This window comes from Cyprinodon variegatus, unplaced genomic scaffold (assembly GCF_000732505.1).
Source record: "Cyprinodon variegatus isolate N-32 unplaced genomic scaffold, C_variegatus-1.0 Scaffold308, whole genome shotgun sequence".
In the NCBI taxonomy this organism is placed as follows: domain Eukaryota; kingdom Metazoa; phylum Chordata; class Actinopteri; order Cyprinodontiformes; family Cyprinodontidae; genus Cyprinodon; species Cyprinodon variegatus.
The window spans coordinates 640,092-657,409 of NW_015150761.1; the positions used below are offsets into that span (position 1 = coordinate 640,092).

Below are 17,318 nucleotides of genomic sequence, written 5' to 3' on the forward strand. Positions count from 1 at the left end.
ATATATATAATGCACTAAAAGGCATCTCTCTAACATCTATAAATATAAATATTAGTGTATTATAGTTTTCTTCTGCACTCAACAATAGCAAAGCAAACTCTTACTTTAATAACTACTTTGAAATATGTTTTCAGTTTCAACATTTCTCCTGCATATGCATATGTTTCTATATTGCTTGTAATATTTATCATTATTGCAGCATTATACAGGTTTGTTCTACCCTGCTCTGATTAACATAAAAATTCCTTTAACAGTTGACGGATAACTTGAATTCTCTAAATCTGAAGGACATGATGCAGAATTTTATACTCTTATATATTTTTTTTAAACCATTGTATTGCCATACACAAAGAATTATCTCTAAGCGAATGAAGCTAGCATGTTTTTAAAGGTGACATTATGTGAGTAATGTTTTAAAGAAGGCCGTAGTCTGCAGATTTGATGTTGGTGTGAATCATGACTTGTTCTTCTCCGATGCATATTTTGAAATGAATCTGCAGTTTCTCCTTGCAGACGTGTTAGAAAACAATCTTTTGTTTTTCAGTGTGTCAATTACAAAGCTTTGACAGTTGCTAAAAAGGGCGTCGTGATTTCTGCAGGTGCAACCCTTCAGCTGTTGTTTGCATTTTTTTTTCCAGTTACATCATGGATCTGTTGATGTTATTGTTGGATGGAATCAATCTTGTTTTTTTCCACATTAGGAAAGCTTTAGGCCGATTAGTGACATCAAGATGCAAGAATTGTGTTGTATTTACAGCTTAAAAAATGCGATCAGTAAACTTTGTCATCTTTGGTTTAACTTTATTTCTGCCTTGGCAGTATTTGAAAATCTCTCCAAAAAATGTAACTGAAAAAATTAGTTGAATCTTAAATATAAGTAAAGTGTGTTATCATTACCTACTCGGTTTTATTAGATGCAGCCACCCTTTTTTTTTTTTTTACTGTATCTCCATGGGAACCAGTAATGTTTGCCAACAGGCTCAACCTGATTGGTCACTTTATTCTTTTTCTGTACCGACTGAATTTGAGCCCTGAAGGAAGCAGAGACTATAGCCGATTATGACTTTTACTTTGTACCGACAAACTCACAGTTCGTTTAGTAATTTGTTAAAAATGCATTTGACAAAGTAATAAGTCTCTCCCCCAGAAAATACAAAAAACAAAATAAAGTGGAAAAATCAAACTCTAGACCAGAGGCATTTTGGATAACACTGGCTAACATTGTTCTCAGGGTTGCCATGGCTACAGTATAGGTGACCTGGGTAAAAGCCTTTTCAGAGTCTGAAGAATGTGATTCCTCTAATATAAATCCTGCTGACTGGATTTATCCTCTTTCTAACAGTTGGGGGAGAAAAAAGCAAATTCTTTACTGTCGTTTGAAGCGATGTTGGACAAGCTTATATCCTATATTTTTTCTATTATTGTTTATGTGCTGATAAGTATCCAGTTGATTAAAACTGCTTCAAATCAATAGCACAGGGATGCTGTTGTTTTTAGCATTGGGAACATTTCTCTTCAGTTTTCTCTATTATGGCACAGGACCTGTAGGAATCATTTAGGTGTTGAATAATTTGGATAAAATGATCCTAAAGATGTTTTTCACCATTATGTTTTTCTGATACAGCTGAATATCTACAGATTTTCCTGTAATGAAACATTAGCGCTTATTATCATTTTTCATTTTTCCCAGGAGGGTGCTGGAGGACTGTGGGATTCTGTGAAGAAAGGTGCTGTTGTCATTGGATCCGGAATATTATTCTTGGCTGCCTTTGGCAACTCACTGACATGGTACAATCATCACAGAACAAGCAGCCAGCTACTAACGCACCGAACATGGTTGCAAATGGTTAAATGTACAATGAAATAATAGAATGGCAGGGAGTTAGCAACAGAAAGGAAATGATTGGGAGGGGTCAGGACTGGAAAAACTAGAATGGAGAGCACCGGGTTGGTCAGTTTTACATGAACTGGCTGCTACAAGATTATACATAACAAGATAGTGAGATAAGAGGCATACATGCATTGATTTTATTGAACTGTGATTCAGAACCACATGGAATTCTATTAGCAAAGGGAAGGTTTTAACCACTCACAGCAAAACTAAGCAAATTTAGTAGCAAGTATGGCTTATTTTTCAATGTTAAAAGGTTTTTAAGTTGGGTTAGGAGTTACACTTTAGATTTTGGCTTTTTTATGGTCTTTATTTTAAAAAAAAGTTAAAAAAAAAATACTAAATAATGATTATCTTTATCGACTGATCTGCAAGGTTAATATAGTGATACTTTTTTCAGCCATTTTGCATGGTCACGTGTAACAGAAGCAGAAAGCTTCTCTGTTATAAAGCCATTTGCAGGTGCAGGTGTATAGACAAGACAAAATATGACATTGTGGGGTTTGATTGGTTATGTAATATGACAAGCTGAGACAAGATCTGACTAAACGCTATGAGATCTCACTCAGCATGTCGAGGCAGGAACGTGTTGATTGCAAGTGAACTGGCAGGTGCATTACAATGTTGGCATACAAGTGTTAGAGTAGGATTACTTTCCTGTAACCTGATCAGTATTTTTCCTGTTAGTATAGGAATAATTTACCTTTAGAATAAGAACTACTAATGTTGGCATTTAGCATAGTGTTTCCCTGTTTGCCCAGAAATGGCATGTAAATTCTAGTATAGGAACAATCTTTTTATATTAATTCTTTTTTCCTGTTTATTATTAGATTTTTTTTCTTTCTATGTTCAAACATTATTTGGAAACTTTTATTGGAATATGTAATTATTAGTTAATATCTATTTAATATTCTATTACTATTGAAATACTTTCAAAACCGTTGTTAGTAATAATTGCATAAAGAGGTTAGCCATACATTTGTCTCCTGATATTTCATTTACTTATTTTAGGTTTTTAAAGTTGTTCTTTACTATTATGCTATTTGTCATGGATACCATTTTAAATCTAACTGAGAAAATAAGTTTTTCCAAAATCAATTTTCTGGCTTTGGTTGAAAATTTAAAGCTATAAGGCAAGGCAATGCAAGGCAAGGCAAGGCAAGGCAAGGCATCTGTATTTGTATGGCACATTTCAGGAACAGGGCAATTCAAAGTGCTTTACATAAAATCAGTTAATAACACTTCAGCTGCATAAATGGGAGCTTTGAAACGATAATATTAATTATTGAAATTCATAGCGAGCAGGGTCAGTATTAGCCAGAGGATAAAATCATACACTTTGATGTAAATGTATATAATATAAATGTTAAAGCATAAATCAACCTTAAAACACAACTGAACCCTTTTACTGTTTATGTAAATTCTAATGTGGGCTCAGCTGCTCTTTTAGCTGCTTTATTAAGTAAATAAATAAATTTCTTTTGTTTGTACATCTATTTGTTTTAGGGTACGCGTTATTTAGTAGTTTTCTTTGGTTGTCATACTATTGATTTTTAGTCATTCAATAAAAAATGTTGTTTGTCAGGATTTAAGGTTTTACTATTGAACTTTTCCTTCAAATAAAAAATTCAAAGGTTTAACTTTATTGTTAATCTTTTTATAAATAAATGTTGTCTTTATAAGTGGTTTTCAAATTACATTACAGTTGATCTTTATGGTGTGACTACTTGCTAATGTTTTGATTTCTAAACTGGATTGAGTTTTGCTCATAGCTGAAATAAATTAGCATGATAGTTGAGGTATGTGCACTTTTATAAAAAAAAAATAAAAAAATAAATACAGAAGCAGGAAAAAACTGTAATGACTAAACAAGAAATGAAGTTTTTAGCAAAGTTGTGACGTCTCCCCTCAGGCACCTTCAGAGATTCTGGGGAGCTTCAGGAGACTTCTGGCAGACCTTGTGGACGAAGGTTTACCTGGCCTTTGAAGGTCATGATGCCGCTTTGTTCTTCGTAGGTAAGATGTGTGATCATCTGATAACGCCCTAACGAACCCCCCACCCACCCCCCAGTGTTACAACAGCTATTGAATGTGTTTAGCTTCCTCAGCTTAAACTTTGACCTTTTTCTATCATATAGTTTGTGTTGGTCTCCAATGATCTGCATTGATGTCTGAATCCGCTTTATAACTGAATTGGGGGTTGTATTTTTATAATACACGTTATTCTGTTTTTTTTAGGGAATTTATGAGGCTCCAAAATGGCTGCCTGCGTTTGATATTAACAGAAAAAGGAAGCTGTGGTCAGTCATGACCTCTAGTATTTACTCACTCTGTTCAGTCATGAACTCAATTGCTCCCTATTTGGATATTATCTGTGTCTATGTCTAAACCTCTCACACAATCCAAAAAGATCTCCCATGTTTGCTGTGCAACTTTACAATGTGTATTTACCGCAAACTTGAGGAAAAATTAACTGCTTCCAATGCATGTTATATTTTTTTTTTATATTTTTTCTTTATCCAGACTGCAGAATGATTTTTAGAGAATAGTTGGTTTGTTGTTCAAGCATTCTTCAGCTGATACCGTGGTGGGACTTAAATATTACTGTAATGTTTTAGCTCCAGTTTGAATTGATGGGTCTCTGGAGATGGTCTAACTTCAGTCACAAGGATTTGTCATCATAACCCTTGTTTCTTTTTTTGTTTTATTTCTGCTTGACAGGAACCATGTTGGCCCCGACTTTGGTGTTCTGGGTGTTAAATGCTTTCCTACTGCTGGTGGACACCACTGGTAAACCATCTTTCATCACTCGCTATCGCATCCAGGAGGACAAGAACACTCCAGTAGGTTCCTCTATCTTTAAAAAAAAAAAAAAAAAAAGAAGCTCAATGTTCTTAACTCTATTTTTTTCCATCTCCAATCGATATGTGGAGAAACTTCCTGAAGCAGCTCATCTCGGTAAATTAGTGTTATTAATCTAGTTCTGACGGGTCACATCTCAGGTCAGATGGGATGGTCTGCTGTGTGTCTGAGCAAAGTCCTCTCACTGTATTTGATTAACAGATGTTGTTGCACAGCGCAGAGATAAACTGATTATCTGTCAGAGATTATGTCCAGGAACACGTTGCACACAGGAAGCTCGATCACTGATGTAATAAAAATGATTCAGGTTGTTTGTTCTAATGAGCCGTACTGGTTGAAGGAACCAACCGGTCTGTTCTGGTGTCTTGATGCAGATGTAAACATCTGTGTCTGATGGTTCTTTTTGATCGCTCCCCACAGTTTTAGGGATCATCACCATGTGGCTTGAGTTCATTCTTTGGATCTCAGGGGTCCATTTGGAACCGGTTCCATCTCCTTTGTTCTTCCGGGTTTGCAGACGTCCTTCTGCACGCTTCCCTTTAGGTTGCACAGTATCTTCACAGTCTGGACCTTGACTGCAACACCTATTTGTGATTAACAGATAAAAGAAGAGTTTTTGCGTGTTTAAACTAGGATGTCCAACGTGTGGTCTGTGGACCATTTAAGGGACTTTGAAAGGAGTTTTTACGGCCCCAATTTAAAAAAAATGCTGCAAAACTGTTCTTGCAGAAAAAGTATCTGATGTAGTTAAAATACAAATTCAGATTACTCTGTCATTACTGTGAAATTTTATTTTATTTTTTTAATTTTTTTTTTTTATGTATCGAAAAGAAGGAAGACAAATCAATCCAAAATATGGAGGGCTATTAAATATTTGAAGTTATGTTGATTTTCAGTTTCCCTTTTCCAAATTTTGGATAAACAAAATCTGGAAATATCGATGCTATTAAATATTTTTAAGTTTTTGTTAAAAACTTAAAGTCTCCTGAAAACTTTGATTTTCAGCTTCCCTTTTCCAGACAAAACTAAACACTTTTTGTTGAAATTGTATGGTAGTTCTATATCCAATGAACCAAGAATCTTTGTCATTATGGGGACATAATAAAATGTTTGAGACACTCAGAGTGCACATATTTGTAACAGACACAATTAAAAACACTTTAACAAGCATCCTTAGAAATCTTTTGAAGGTCCTTTAAAAACTAGGAGACAAGGGAAAAAACAAAAGACAGATGGAAAAATATCTTTAAAGATGTTTAGGTTGAAGTGCTTTTTATAATTAGCTTTGGATTGTACATTCACATCAATTTAAAGCAAAAAGCAATTGACCTAATGACTGAGGTGAGCTCATAACATTCGGTTTCATGGTTATTTACACCCCCATATTCCCCCTGTCCCTATTGATTATTAACCTGTAATCTTTAATGACGGACGCACATTTAAAGTGCAAAGTGCTGGCTCTGAATGGACCTTGTTCTTTAACATAAACACATTCTGTTGCCGAATGTCTGACATTCAGGGTTCATGGTTTAAACCAGGTCATGACCAGCATTGAAAAATCTAAAGGATTTAGTAAAATGAAAAAACAGACCAGAAGTGATTCAAAAAGATTTTCTAACATGGTGGGAAATACAGAAAAAGTACAAAAATCCATCAAACTGAACTGTTACTTAAAAAGTGTTTTTTTTCCTATAGTGTGTGTATAAGAACAAACAGATGTATGAACTGAGAAGATATGAGAGCGGTTCTGACTCATCTCTCCCTATAGGTGGATCCTGTGAAACTGAAGCAGGCCGTGAAGACCGTTCTCTTCAATCAGGTGTTCATCTCCGGACCCATGGTGGTGGTCGTTTACCTCCTGGTGAGCTGGACAGGAGACCCATGCGGCCCAGAGTTGCCCACCTTCCACCGGGGCCTCATTGAGCTGGCCATCTTCTCCATCCTGGAGGAAGTCCTGTTTTACTACTCGCACAGGCAGGCAGCCTTCGCTTTACTCTGCTGGATGGTGGGATGATGAAGATGTTTCTGATATATATTTTTTCTTCACCAATCTCAGGTTGTTCCACCATCCCAGCCTCTACAAGCATTTCCACAAACAGCACCATGAGTGGACCGCTCCCATCGGAGTCGTCTCCATCTACGCTCATCCTCTGGAGCATGTGGTAAAGCCTTTATTTACGTCTATTTTAGTCAAACAGAAAATGGGTTTTTAATGCATTAGAGAGAAAATGCATTATAATGTCCATTTAACAAACCAGGAATTTTTCATTGTTTGGTGTAAAATTGGTGCGAAGGGAGTACACAGCTCATCTGCATGACTTGGTACAGTTACAATAAAGAAGACCAAAATTATGGAGAGTTAAACACTTTAGGAGAATTTAACACCAATCCAAGTGCATCTGGTTGCACTCTGAATTACTGTTAAATTAACTCTACATAGTGTATATCTTACTCCAGTTGTTCTAATAACTCTAAAAGTTCTTTGACACTGCATATTTACCACTGTTGAATTTACCATGAAAAGGTGCTCAGGACGTTTTAAAACAAACGTTTCCTTTGCTGTCAGATCTCCAATATGCTGCCTGTGGTAATCGGGCCTGTGATAATGGGTTCGCACATCACTACCACCTCGGTGTGGTACTGCCTGGCTCTGGTCAGCACCACCATCTCCCACTGCGGCTACCACCTCCCCTTCCTGCCATCGCCAGAGTTCCACGACTTCCACCATCTGCGGTGAGGCTTTACTCAGACGTTTAAGGTCAAGCTCCATAATGGAGTCAGACTGAATAAAGTTTAGGATTTCTATTTAATTCCAATCAGAAATGATCAGATTACTTGATTACTATCAGCCTTTCTGGGACCCATAAAATGGCAGGTTTGCAGGTTAGAAAATGGAAATATCAAAGCTATATCTCTGTCGGCTCCTCACACAAAAGTATTAGGACAATTCAGTCGTCCTGCTTAACTTATGAGTGCATGCTACACCAAATCAAGTCATGTATGTACATATAAACACACGTGGCTAGACAACTCCACATTACTACAATTCTTACCCATAGCTCACACTACCACAACCATTTCAAATATACACACATGTGTATATATATATATATATATATATATAAAGAAGACTTTTTGCAAAATGTGAAACTCAAAGTTTTTCATGAGGAGTTCTGGATAAATCATATTGACAGACGAAATAGATTTTTACCATAAATGCTAAATTTATTTATTTTTTTAAACAATTTTGGTGTAATTACTTAACTAATTTAGTAATTACAATTACCAAATTAGTTAACGATTATTACTATAATCGATTATGATTAATCTAATTGTTTCAGCCCTAAGATCAATCCAGTCTGAGCTGGTCAGTATCAGGATTTGTTAAACCTGCGGGTAATACTCTCTACTACTCATGTTCCGAATGATGTAGTAGGGTAAAAATGCTGCAGTCCAGCAGGTTATATCTCATCTTTTAATGTTATTGTCCAACTGGAAGTATTGTTGACATGTTGGAGTGACTCAGACTTTAGTTTGTGAAACAAGGACTTTAAATACTGATCTGGTTACTAGAAATAAATTTCCTCACTGAATGAATCCAATAAACCGTCTCTTCTGGTTTCAGGTTTAACCAGTGTTACGGTGTTTTTGGCGTCCTGGACCGGCTCCACGGCACCGATGCAAAGTTCAGGCAGACGAAGCAGTACGAGCGGCACACCCTGCTCACCAGCCTTACCCCGCTCACCCAGAGCATCCCTGAAACGCCTAAGAAGTGCCAGTGATCTGCGGCCTCTTGCTTTTTAGTTCTCAGTCAGGACTCAATTGATTGTAGTCATTTTAACTCAACTTTTTAACCATTCCTGCAAACTAATTCATTAACATGTTATAATCTAATTATTTCATAAAGGAAATGTTGATCATCTCCTTCCTTCTATAGTGCAGTTCTGCGAGGATATGGACCGTTATGCTGGTGTTGAATCTAAGCTTTATTTCAATTCCTAATCTTCTCTAGCAGCACTTAAAGCTCAGCAGTTTACGCTCTTCTGACATGTTTACGACAGAAGAGATGCTGACAGGAGCAGCACTTTAGAGGCATTTGGACCCAAACATGTCTGAAAGTATTATGGCCCTCCCTTTGGGGAATGCAGATGGTGTTCTGGGATGTTCTTTAAAAGATTAAAATACTTCAGAAATGTCATTTCTATGTGCTTTATTTTACTCCACTTTTTAAAGTTTATTAAAAATTTGCTGATTATTTTATCTTGTTTTTTCAAAAAAGGGAAGAATAAATCAACCCTTGCAGATAGAAATATTTGAAAATGTATGTTTTTAAATCAGGCATTTAAAAACATACATAAAAAAACATATTACACACCCCCAGCTGCTGCCAGCACTAACGAAGCCCTGCTTGGGAGATGAACCTTGCCAATTCTCAATTTTTCTTCAAGGGAACTGGACCAACACAGTGAAAGGTTGTGGCCTTAAAAAAATGCTTTTCAACAGAAGCCCCTAGAATTCAGTTAATTTCAGTGCATAAAACGCTGACAGATGACGTGAAACTGGGTTAGGCTACAGTCCCCCAAACAGCATCAGGTTAAGCACCTCCAGCAAACCGAACTATTCCATAAAATTGTAAATGATTTTTTTTTTTTATTATTTCATCCCAATTCAGTCATGAAATTTTTCAGCATAAGAATATTAACCAACATGTTTTAACTAACATTACTGCCGAATAACAAAATGGTAACAACTGAACTAAAGATCAAATTAAGTGTGTAGTGGGAGGGCTGGCCGTATTGTCTGCGGTTGCCATCATTGTCCACATGTAGGCGCTGTGCTTCATATGGTGCCTAAAGTTGAAAAGCTCAGAGAAGCAGGTTGGTAAGGGAAAATGTGTTTCAGTTGCCTGTAGGTCAAGGTAGAAAGTCGCTTCTTACACAGAGAAGGGAATAGCCCTTTTCCTTATTTTCCGGTGCCTCCCCCACACCCCCTCTTTGAAAACTACTGTTAGAGCTAGAAGACAACAACCCAAAGTTTGAGTGCATACAGCCACCCGAAAATGAGAGCATGACAGAACTACACTAAAAACTACCAAGACATGAACCAACAGGACAAGCAGCGAATCAGTAATCAAAAACAGGTAACTCTGGAGGAGCTGCAGCTCAGGTAGAATGTTTCTTGAAGAGGGTCTAGTTATGAAATCTGGCCTTTCTGGAAGAGCGATAAGAAGTAAGTCATGCCTCTGTTAGACACAGAACTGGACCAACATTAATGGACATTCATATCCTGATAAGAAAACAAAAAAATAAAGAGGTACTGGAAAAAAAAAACAATCCCAATCTAGAACCCCATCCAATCAGATTTTTTTTTTTTTGTACAAACAGGGGAGGAGATGAAAAGAAAACCAGTCTTTAGAAACCTAAATTCTGTTGAGAAAGTGGGATTTATTAACTGGATGGGGTGAGCTTAACTGCAACACTTCATTACCTTGTGTTGGTGGTACTGCAGGTCCAACTAAAAGACACTGAAAACGAATGTTTGCACGGTTCCCTTTCTTTGCATGAATGAATAACTGGATCTGCAACAGTTGGGGAGCAGGAGCGGCTTTAACCTGCAGAGATCACCAGGCACTGGGATGGAACCGTTCCTACACGGCATTTAGTGGGAATGGACCCAGGACCTTCTGAGGAAACGGGGCTTCAAGAAAATTAGCCACTAAAGGGTTAATAAAGAATGGATAACCTCTGCTTCCAGTATGAATCCCCCCCCCATCCCACAAATGACCACACAGCAGCTGCTGTTTTAAGGTTTTTTTGTCCATTTTCTGTTTTTTTTTTTCTTTATTAAAGGAAAAGCAAAATTACTACAAATTACAAATAACACTAATAGCGAATCACATCAGCCTACAAAGCAGATATTATGAATATTAAATGTTATAATACAAGATCTCATTCAAGTATTTTACATTTTTTTCCACTTTATATATTTTTTTGTTCCTTTTATCCTCATTTTCATCTTTTTTTTTCCTCATGAGAAGCCTAGGATAAGGAAGTGAACTTTTGAATGGTTCAGTTAGTTCTTATTCATATGGCTTTATGGAAACGTGTCCTTTGTATTCAGTCTCATAAGCAGCCATATTCCACCCAATCTCCAGTCAGGATAATCCATCTCTCCTTTCCGGGCAAATGGAGCAGGAAGCACCCCTTAATGTTTGTATGGGAGGCTAGCAGCAGCAGTTCAATGCTGTAAACTCCCACAATAAAATATTCTTTCCATCCAAACAGGTAACGGTCGCATCAGAGGGAGCTCAAAAGGGAAGAGAGGGTTGGTCAGTCAGTCAAGCCTGCAGCTTAAAGCCCCCACATTTCCGGAAAACCTGTTTTTTTTTTTTCTTTTCTTGTCGCCGTTCGGATTCTGTCCATCAGCTCCGAAAAAGACCATATTTGATCCAGGGACAAATGCATTGTTACGTCCAGACTGAAAAACAAAACACTGACAAGACGAAGGGCTTCAACATTACAACAGTGAGGAGGACCTGATCGGCGAACAGGCAGAGATTCAGATGATCAGAGGACCAGCAATACGGATGCATCCTGACAATTAGAATATCAGCAAAACACGAGAATTAAACTTTTTTTTTTGTTTTTAAGATTCATTAATATTCCTGTTTATAATGAAGATTATGGCCTTCAACTGATAAAAACCCCAAACTATGTTTGCCAAAAATTTTAATCAGGAAAAAAGATAAAAATTCTTTAAAAAAAACAAAAAGCATGTTATGGCTCAAATGATAGGAGGATTCTGGTTGTTCACTTCACAGAATGATGTATCTATGCATGTCAGAGAAAAGTGGTGTGAAAGAAAAAACTGTAGTGGAAAAAATGTTGCTCTGCTGACAGGCTTTGTGGAGAAGCTTATTTATTTGCAGCAGAACCAGGCAGCTGTACCCACACAGTACCAGAACTTTTAAGAACCAATGGTGTATAGGTGCAGAGCAGCTGAAGGCTTCGGTTAAAGCCAGAACGCCTCAGCAGAACCACAGGCTGATCGCCTCCAACCCAAACAAAAGGAACCAAAACCAGCTCTGAACTAGATATGGACAGAACCTTTAGGGAGGCAAACATCCCTCACATTTCCTAAATTGCTTCAGTCTAATATTTTAACCATCGGAGGAAATTAATTTCAGGCTTTTTATTAGCTTTAAGCCAGAACCATCAAAACCAACTGAAAAATCTTTAAATGTGTTTCACTTTTAAAAAATAATTTATCTCCAGCTAAACTCAAACTTTTCAGCTTTGTCAAAATTACAATTTCAAACATTACTTAAGGTAAAAAAAAAAAAAAAAAAAGGTCAGCTGATGATTTCATGATTAGTTTCTCATGTTACTGTTGGACACTTACGCTCCTTTTTTAGGTAGTCAAACTAAATACAACCAGATGTGAACGTTACAACTGATGTTCTTCCATTCGAAACAGAGGCCGCTCTAAAGGACGACTGAAAACACAGCGAGTTGAAATGAGGAAGAACTTAAAGTTATTTTAAAAAGAAAAATTTAAAGACATGTAAGGCAAATAAATCCTCTGATCTATGAACAATAAAAGCTAGCAGGGAGCCGAGATCGCTTCACTTCATCTGTTCGGTTCACATTTACACAGGCGTTGAAATCCCCGCTCCTCTGGGGCGTCGGCAGGTCCGGTCCGGTCCTGTTCGCACTCGTTAGTGTTCAGGCCTGCGACTGTTGTGTGAAAGAAGCGTAGAGGTTCCAACTCTGTCATCAAGGAATCCAGACACCGGTGGTTAAGCATCGCTGATGGATGGATGTGCAGAGGGATGGATGGATGGATGGATGGATGGATGAAGGAGGAGCACCGTGAAAGAGGTCATCTTCAGTTCTCACTTCAGTTTGTTTTGATGCTTTCTGAGGGAAGGGTGACCAACTTCCATCAGGAATCTCAGAGTTGTAACAGAAGCAATGAGGCGTGGAAGACTGTCAAACCAGACGGATGGGATCTAAAGGAAAACATGGCAGCCACAGCACCACCTAGTGGCTGCTACTGCAAACAGCCGTGAAGAAAAACGTAACAAGGAGGCGGGCATGCATCCGGAAGCAGTAAAACCATCAAAATAAGGCAACTTTTGACAATCTAGTTCATAACGAGGGGTTGAAGCAAGTCTCATCATTTGGCTCCTTAATAGTGCCCCCCTAATAGTCCAGCAATAAAATAAATCAAATAGGTCTGATGTTGAGCCTCTTAACGGAAAGTAAAGCCTGCAGATGGAAAGTTTAGTCGCTCGGTCCGAACCCCTTTGGTCCAGATGGCTTTGAGCAGCTAGGAGGAGTAAAAACCTTCCAGTTAGCAGGTTCACCAAGCGGAGCGGGCAGGGGGAGGAAACGCATCAGAACTTTCATTCTTTAGTGATTCAGCATCGAATTAAAACTTCGGAAAAGGTAAAAATAATCAATAAAATAAGATTGATAAGAGCCCCTCCCCCTTCGGTGGCACAGAGACAACCGGCGACATGCAGGCGTGGTCAGGTCGATCCGTGCAGATGGTTGGCGTCCCCGGCTGTGGAGTTACTTCAGTGTTTTGGCGTCTGGTGCGGGTTCTGCAGAGGGAGCGGGGGGTTTCTGGTTCTGGTTGGTGGGTTTGGCAACGTCCTTAGACGAAGAACCTGAAGCAGTAGTAGGAGGGGCCGGACCGGCGCCGCTCGCCTGGCTGTGGGGCCGACTCGAGGACTGAGAGGGATGGCGGCGCCGGCCGTCCCCGCTGGACGGGTGTCTCCTACGTCCTCCCTCCTCCATCGGCGGCTGGAAGCAGAAAAAAGGCAGTTTTAATGGGGGAAGCTAGTGACGGATCTCCGACCTCAGCTGTTTCCACTCACATCGATCCTGAAGTCCTCCAGACGCTTGAACTTGCTCAGACACTCCTGCAGTTTGGGGTCGATCTCCAAGTTCTTGGCTTTGGAGTATTTGAGGAAGGCCCAGAACTTCTCCAGTCCATAGAGCTGACCTGAGATCAGGGAGGAGAAAACGCTTTCATTTATTCAATAAAGACAAGGTCGATTCTGTGTCGTTTAAGTATTCAAACCCCTTAAAAAACTTTTTACCATTTCATATCCCTTACAACCAAAATGTCTGAAAAGTGTGGCATGCATTTATTTTGAGCCTCAATCTTTAGCAGAGCACCCCTCTCCTCTAAGTCTTCTATTACTATAAGTCAACTCCCTTTAGGACTTTGACGAGGCCAAGCTAACACACATAATTTGATAAAAGGGTTTTCCTCCTGTCCCAGTCCAGTCCTTAAAAGCTGCATTGTCTAGATGCGCCACTTTCCGGACCCTCTATGCATCGGATTCAAATTTGATGGGGAACAGATACATCTAAAAGTGTCAGGATGGCAGTTCCTGAGGAGGGGACATTAACACCCATCCTGGATTGCTGATAGCCCAAAAAAAGAAGCCAAATTGGCCATATTGGTACTCCCCATGGAGATGTGCAGTAAAAATGCCTACATGTGTAACATTTGACTGCAAAAACAAGCAGTTTGTCTGCTGTAGAAGACATTTCCCAGGTAATTTCAGTCAGTGGATGTACTAACCAAGAAAATCCATATATACGGCAATGTATCCTATAGTATAGTATGTAGCGCAACATTAGTCTGGCTATTTCAGACTGACTCAAAGATATTGACAGTTAGACTCGACATTGTGTCTAACATTACAAAATAGAAAGTAATTCACTGCGAAATGTCAAAGGCTAATGCACGGACACAGCATAAAAGTATATGCCTTCATGCATGCATAATAATTTGCAAATAGGAACACACTATAGCCTTAACAGAAATGTATTTGTAATTCAGACTTTATGTGAAATCTTGAAATTATATAGAATACGCAATTACCATAACAATGTAATCAATACATGTATATTCGGTGTACATCATCCATTAAGCACTTTTGGCACATTTATTATTATGCTCCATTAACACATTAATGTTGCTGTGATGAGTTTGTATAATATATCATATTAGATCATATTTATAGACTTCATAATGACTATGCAATGTGATGTGCCTATTTTTTTTATTATAAGTTAAAGTAATCTACTTATGCTATGAAACAGCAAGTGTCAGTCAAACTGATGGAATTTATATTTATTTTAAGCCCTTAAGCCCTTCTGAAAATGAGAAAATCATCATTGTTCGATGCTGGAGTGCAGGTATTGTTTACACCGAGCATGGTCTAACTAGGGAGTACCAACATGGCAGCCGGTGGCTTCACTTCGATCCCGTACTACTAACGGGCTGTCAGCAATCCACTGAATAAATGGAGATCAGTGGTTTGGACCTCCATCAAGCCTCTATTGAGGTTGACCTACATTTAGCTTCTTTCATCTTGTCTTTAGTTCTGAGATTCAGCCAGAACAATTTCTTCCTCGTTTTTTAATTCAATTTAAAAATGTTTGCCATCTCCTCTTTTTACGGCTACATGCCACAATATTCAGATATTAAAACTCATGTTATATTTTCTATCCACTTCCTAAAATCAAACCTGTCTGTCATAAAGTCATCATTAGATGTGTCCTATTTAAAAACTGCTGCTGGTTTCCTCACCTGCTTCGTAATCCTTCATGGTTTCCTCCTGGAAGTCCTTAAAGATGTCCGGTCTGAACTTCCTCTCCAGGCCGTAGCTGTAGTACCGGAACAAGCATTCCAAACCGTACCTGCAGAACAGAAGCAGCTTCCTGCTTTGAACCCTGAACTACATCACTCATGTTTTAAACCCTCCTCCATCCAATCGCTACCTGTAGCCCTCTTTGCCGTCCTCCACCACCAGCTGCCTGAACTCCTCGTACATCTTTCTGTTGAAATGATCCCGCAGGAAGAACGACCAGAAACGGAAGAGCGTGTTCATCTCCTGTGACTGGCCAATTCCGAGCCGCTTCCTCTCTGTGATTGGTGGAAATAACATCAGTTTAAGCGGTTATATTTCAATAAATAAGAGCTGCAACCAGCAGATGCTTAGGGGACGCACCGTTGAGGCAGCGCCGGCGGTACTTGTGGTAAACATGTTGCGTGAAGCCGTTCTCCTTCAGCAGCTCGTGTGACGGGTGCTGGAACTTGGGGAGGGACTGAGGCGTGCAGCCGATGTTGCTCAGGGCAGGGGTGCCTTCAGAAGGACTGGCGTTGGAGCTAAAGGGGAAGGGAAGGGGAGTGAGTGAGTGAATGTTCCTATAAATGTGGGAACTCCTGAAGCCTTTAGTTTTATTATTCATTTTTCTTATATGGAAGTTTCTAGTTTTTTTTATCATCTGCATGTAAAAGGGACGTAGCACTCAGACCAGCTTGACTGCTCCCTTAAAATGGGAAAGACACGAGAACAAAGGGTACCAAGTGTTCATGGCTCCAAGAACGCAGCATCAGATTATACATGCACAACAGGTCCATATTCAAGCTCTGCTTAACAATTAGATATATGGGCAGGCAGGACGACCTTTACTTCCAGTTGTTCCAACACCTGGTATAGATCTTGGTGAAATCTTAAGGTGTTGTGCAGACATCGTATCGAGAAGAATCAAAGAAAGTACTGATATATGAGAGTAAACTACAATCTATAATTCTTCTCTCTGTCCTGTTTTCTTTATATTGCGCCTTAATTCCCAATGATAATGAAAAGATTCAGAATAACCAGAAATGTGGCAAACCTGGCGGGACAACCAGGACACAAATGTTTAGTCATAGTCTGACAGCACTGGAAAAACTCTTTGCGCTGATTTCATCAGGTTAAAGTCTACCTGACAGAGGCGGTGCGGGAGCGATGTTCTCTGGAGTCCATCACCCAGCCCACGTGACACTCCAAAGGCGGATTGGAGCTGTGCCGAGTCTTCCTCTTCCTTGGTGTCTGAAACAACACAAAAAATGGCATCAATGATATAGCTGATCACTATTCCTCACGAACAGTCAGCATTCCATCGCAGAGGGCGGTGTACCTTTGCATCAACGGGACGACTCTCCTTCACCACTGGGTAGAACCGTGGGGTCATGGTCGGGTCCTTGCGGTGGGGGGTGCGAGGCGTGCGGGGCGTCCGGGCACTGCGGTAGTTTGGAGACTCAGGCACGGTGGTGGGGAGAGAGCGGGCTGCAGAGGACGGCTCTGGAGCACCAAAGAGTTTGTTTGCTAAAGCGTCTGTGGGGACTGGAAACAGGAAGTGAACAATGAGCGACCAAGGATGCAGCAAGGGCGTCTCAGATCGAATACAGATGATCCAACCACAGATGTCATGTGACCAATCAATACAGCACTCCATGATTTAGATCGACCTGCTCAAAATGTCTGATGCAGTGATGGCATCACCTCAGCCCTGTGCCACCCATAACTCAGTATTAGACTATTAAACACCAAAGATTTCTAAAACTGAAACCTATTTAGGCAAACAGAAGAGTCTAAGAAGTGGTAGCATATTAAATAAGAGTTTACATTCATAATATTAGGCAAAGTACTTAAATCACTTCATAAATAGACTTATGTTTCATAAACGAAAATGGTGTTAAAAGTATTAAAAAA

General features: G+C 39.2%; 2 protein-coding genes across 2 annotated transcripts in view; one reads left to right on the forward strand and one right to left on the reverse strand.

Moving 5' to 3' along the window:
- faxdc2 (fatty acid hydroxylase domain containing 2) overlaps window positions 1-8,940 on the forward strand; it is a 10,648-nt gene extending 1,708 nt beyond the window's left edge. Inside the window, exons 3-9 of the mRNA XM_015384224.1 lie at window positions 1,691-1,788; window positions 3,804-3,907; window positions 4,613-4,734; window positions 6,522-6,727; window positions 6,810-6,915; window positions 7,320-7,486; window positions 8,379-8,940. Coding sequence (XP_015239710.1) covers window positions 1,691-1,788; window positions 3,804-3,907; window positions 4,613-4,734; window positions 6,522-6,727; window positions 6,810-6,915; window positions 7,320-7,486; window positions 8,379-8,535 — 960 coding nt within the window. The 3' untranslated portion in view covers window positions 8,536-8,940. The remainder of the gene's footprint in view (window positions 1-1,690; window positions 1,789-3,803; window positions 3,908-4,612; window positions 4,735-6,521; window positions 6,728-6,809; window positions 6,916-7,319; window positions 7,487-8,378) is intronic.
- Window positions 8,941-10,600: 1,660 nt separating this feature from the next.
- larp1 (La ribonucleoprotein domain family member 1) overlaps window positions 10,601-17,318 on the reverse strand; it is a 55,774-nt gene continuing 49,056 nt past the window's right edge. The window contains exons 14-20 of the mRNA XM_015384230.1: window positions 16,744-16,949; window positions 16,549-16,655; window positions 15,789-15,946; window positions 15,559-15,703; window positions 15,368-15,477; window positions 13,638-13,765; window positions 10,601-13,563 (exon numbers count right to left, since the gene is read on the reverse strand). Of these exons, the coding sequence (XP_015239716.1) occupies window positions 13,330-13,563; window positions 13,638-13,765; window positions 15,368-15,477; window positions 15,559-15,703; window positions 15,789-15,946; window positions 16,549-16,655; window positions 16,744-16,949 (1,088 nt within the window). The 3' untranslated portion in view covers window positions 10,601-13,329. The remainder of the gene's footprint in view (window positions 13,564-13,637; window positions 13,766-15,367; window positions 15,478-15,558; window positions 15,704-15,788; window positions 15,947-16,548; window positions 16,656-16,743; window positions 16,950-17,318) is intronic.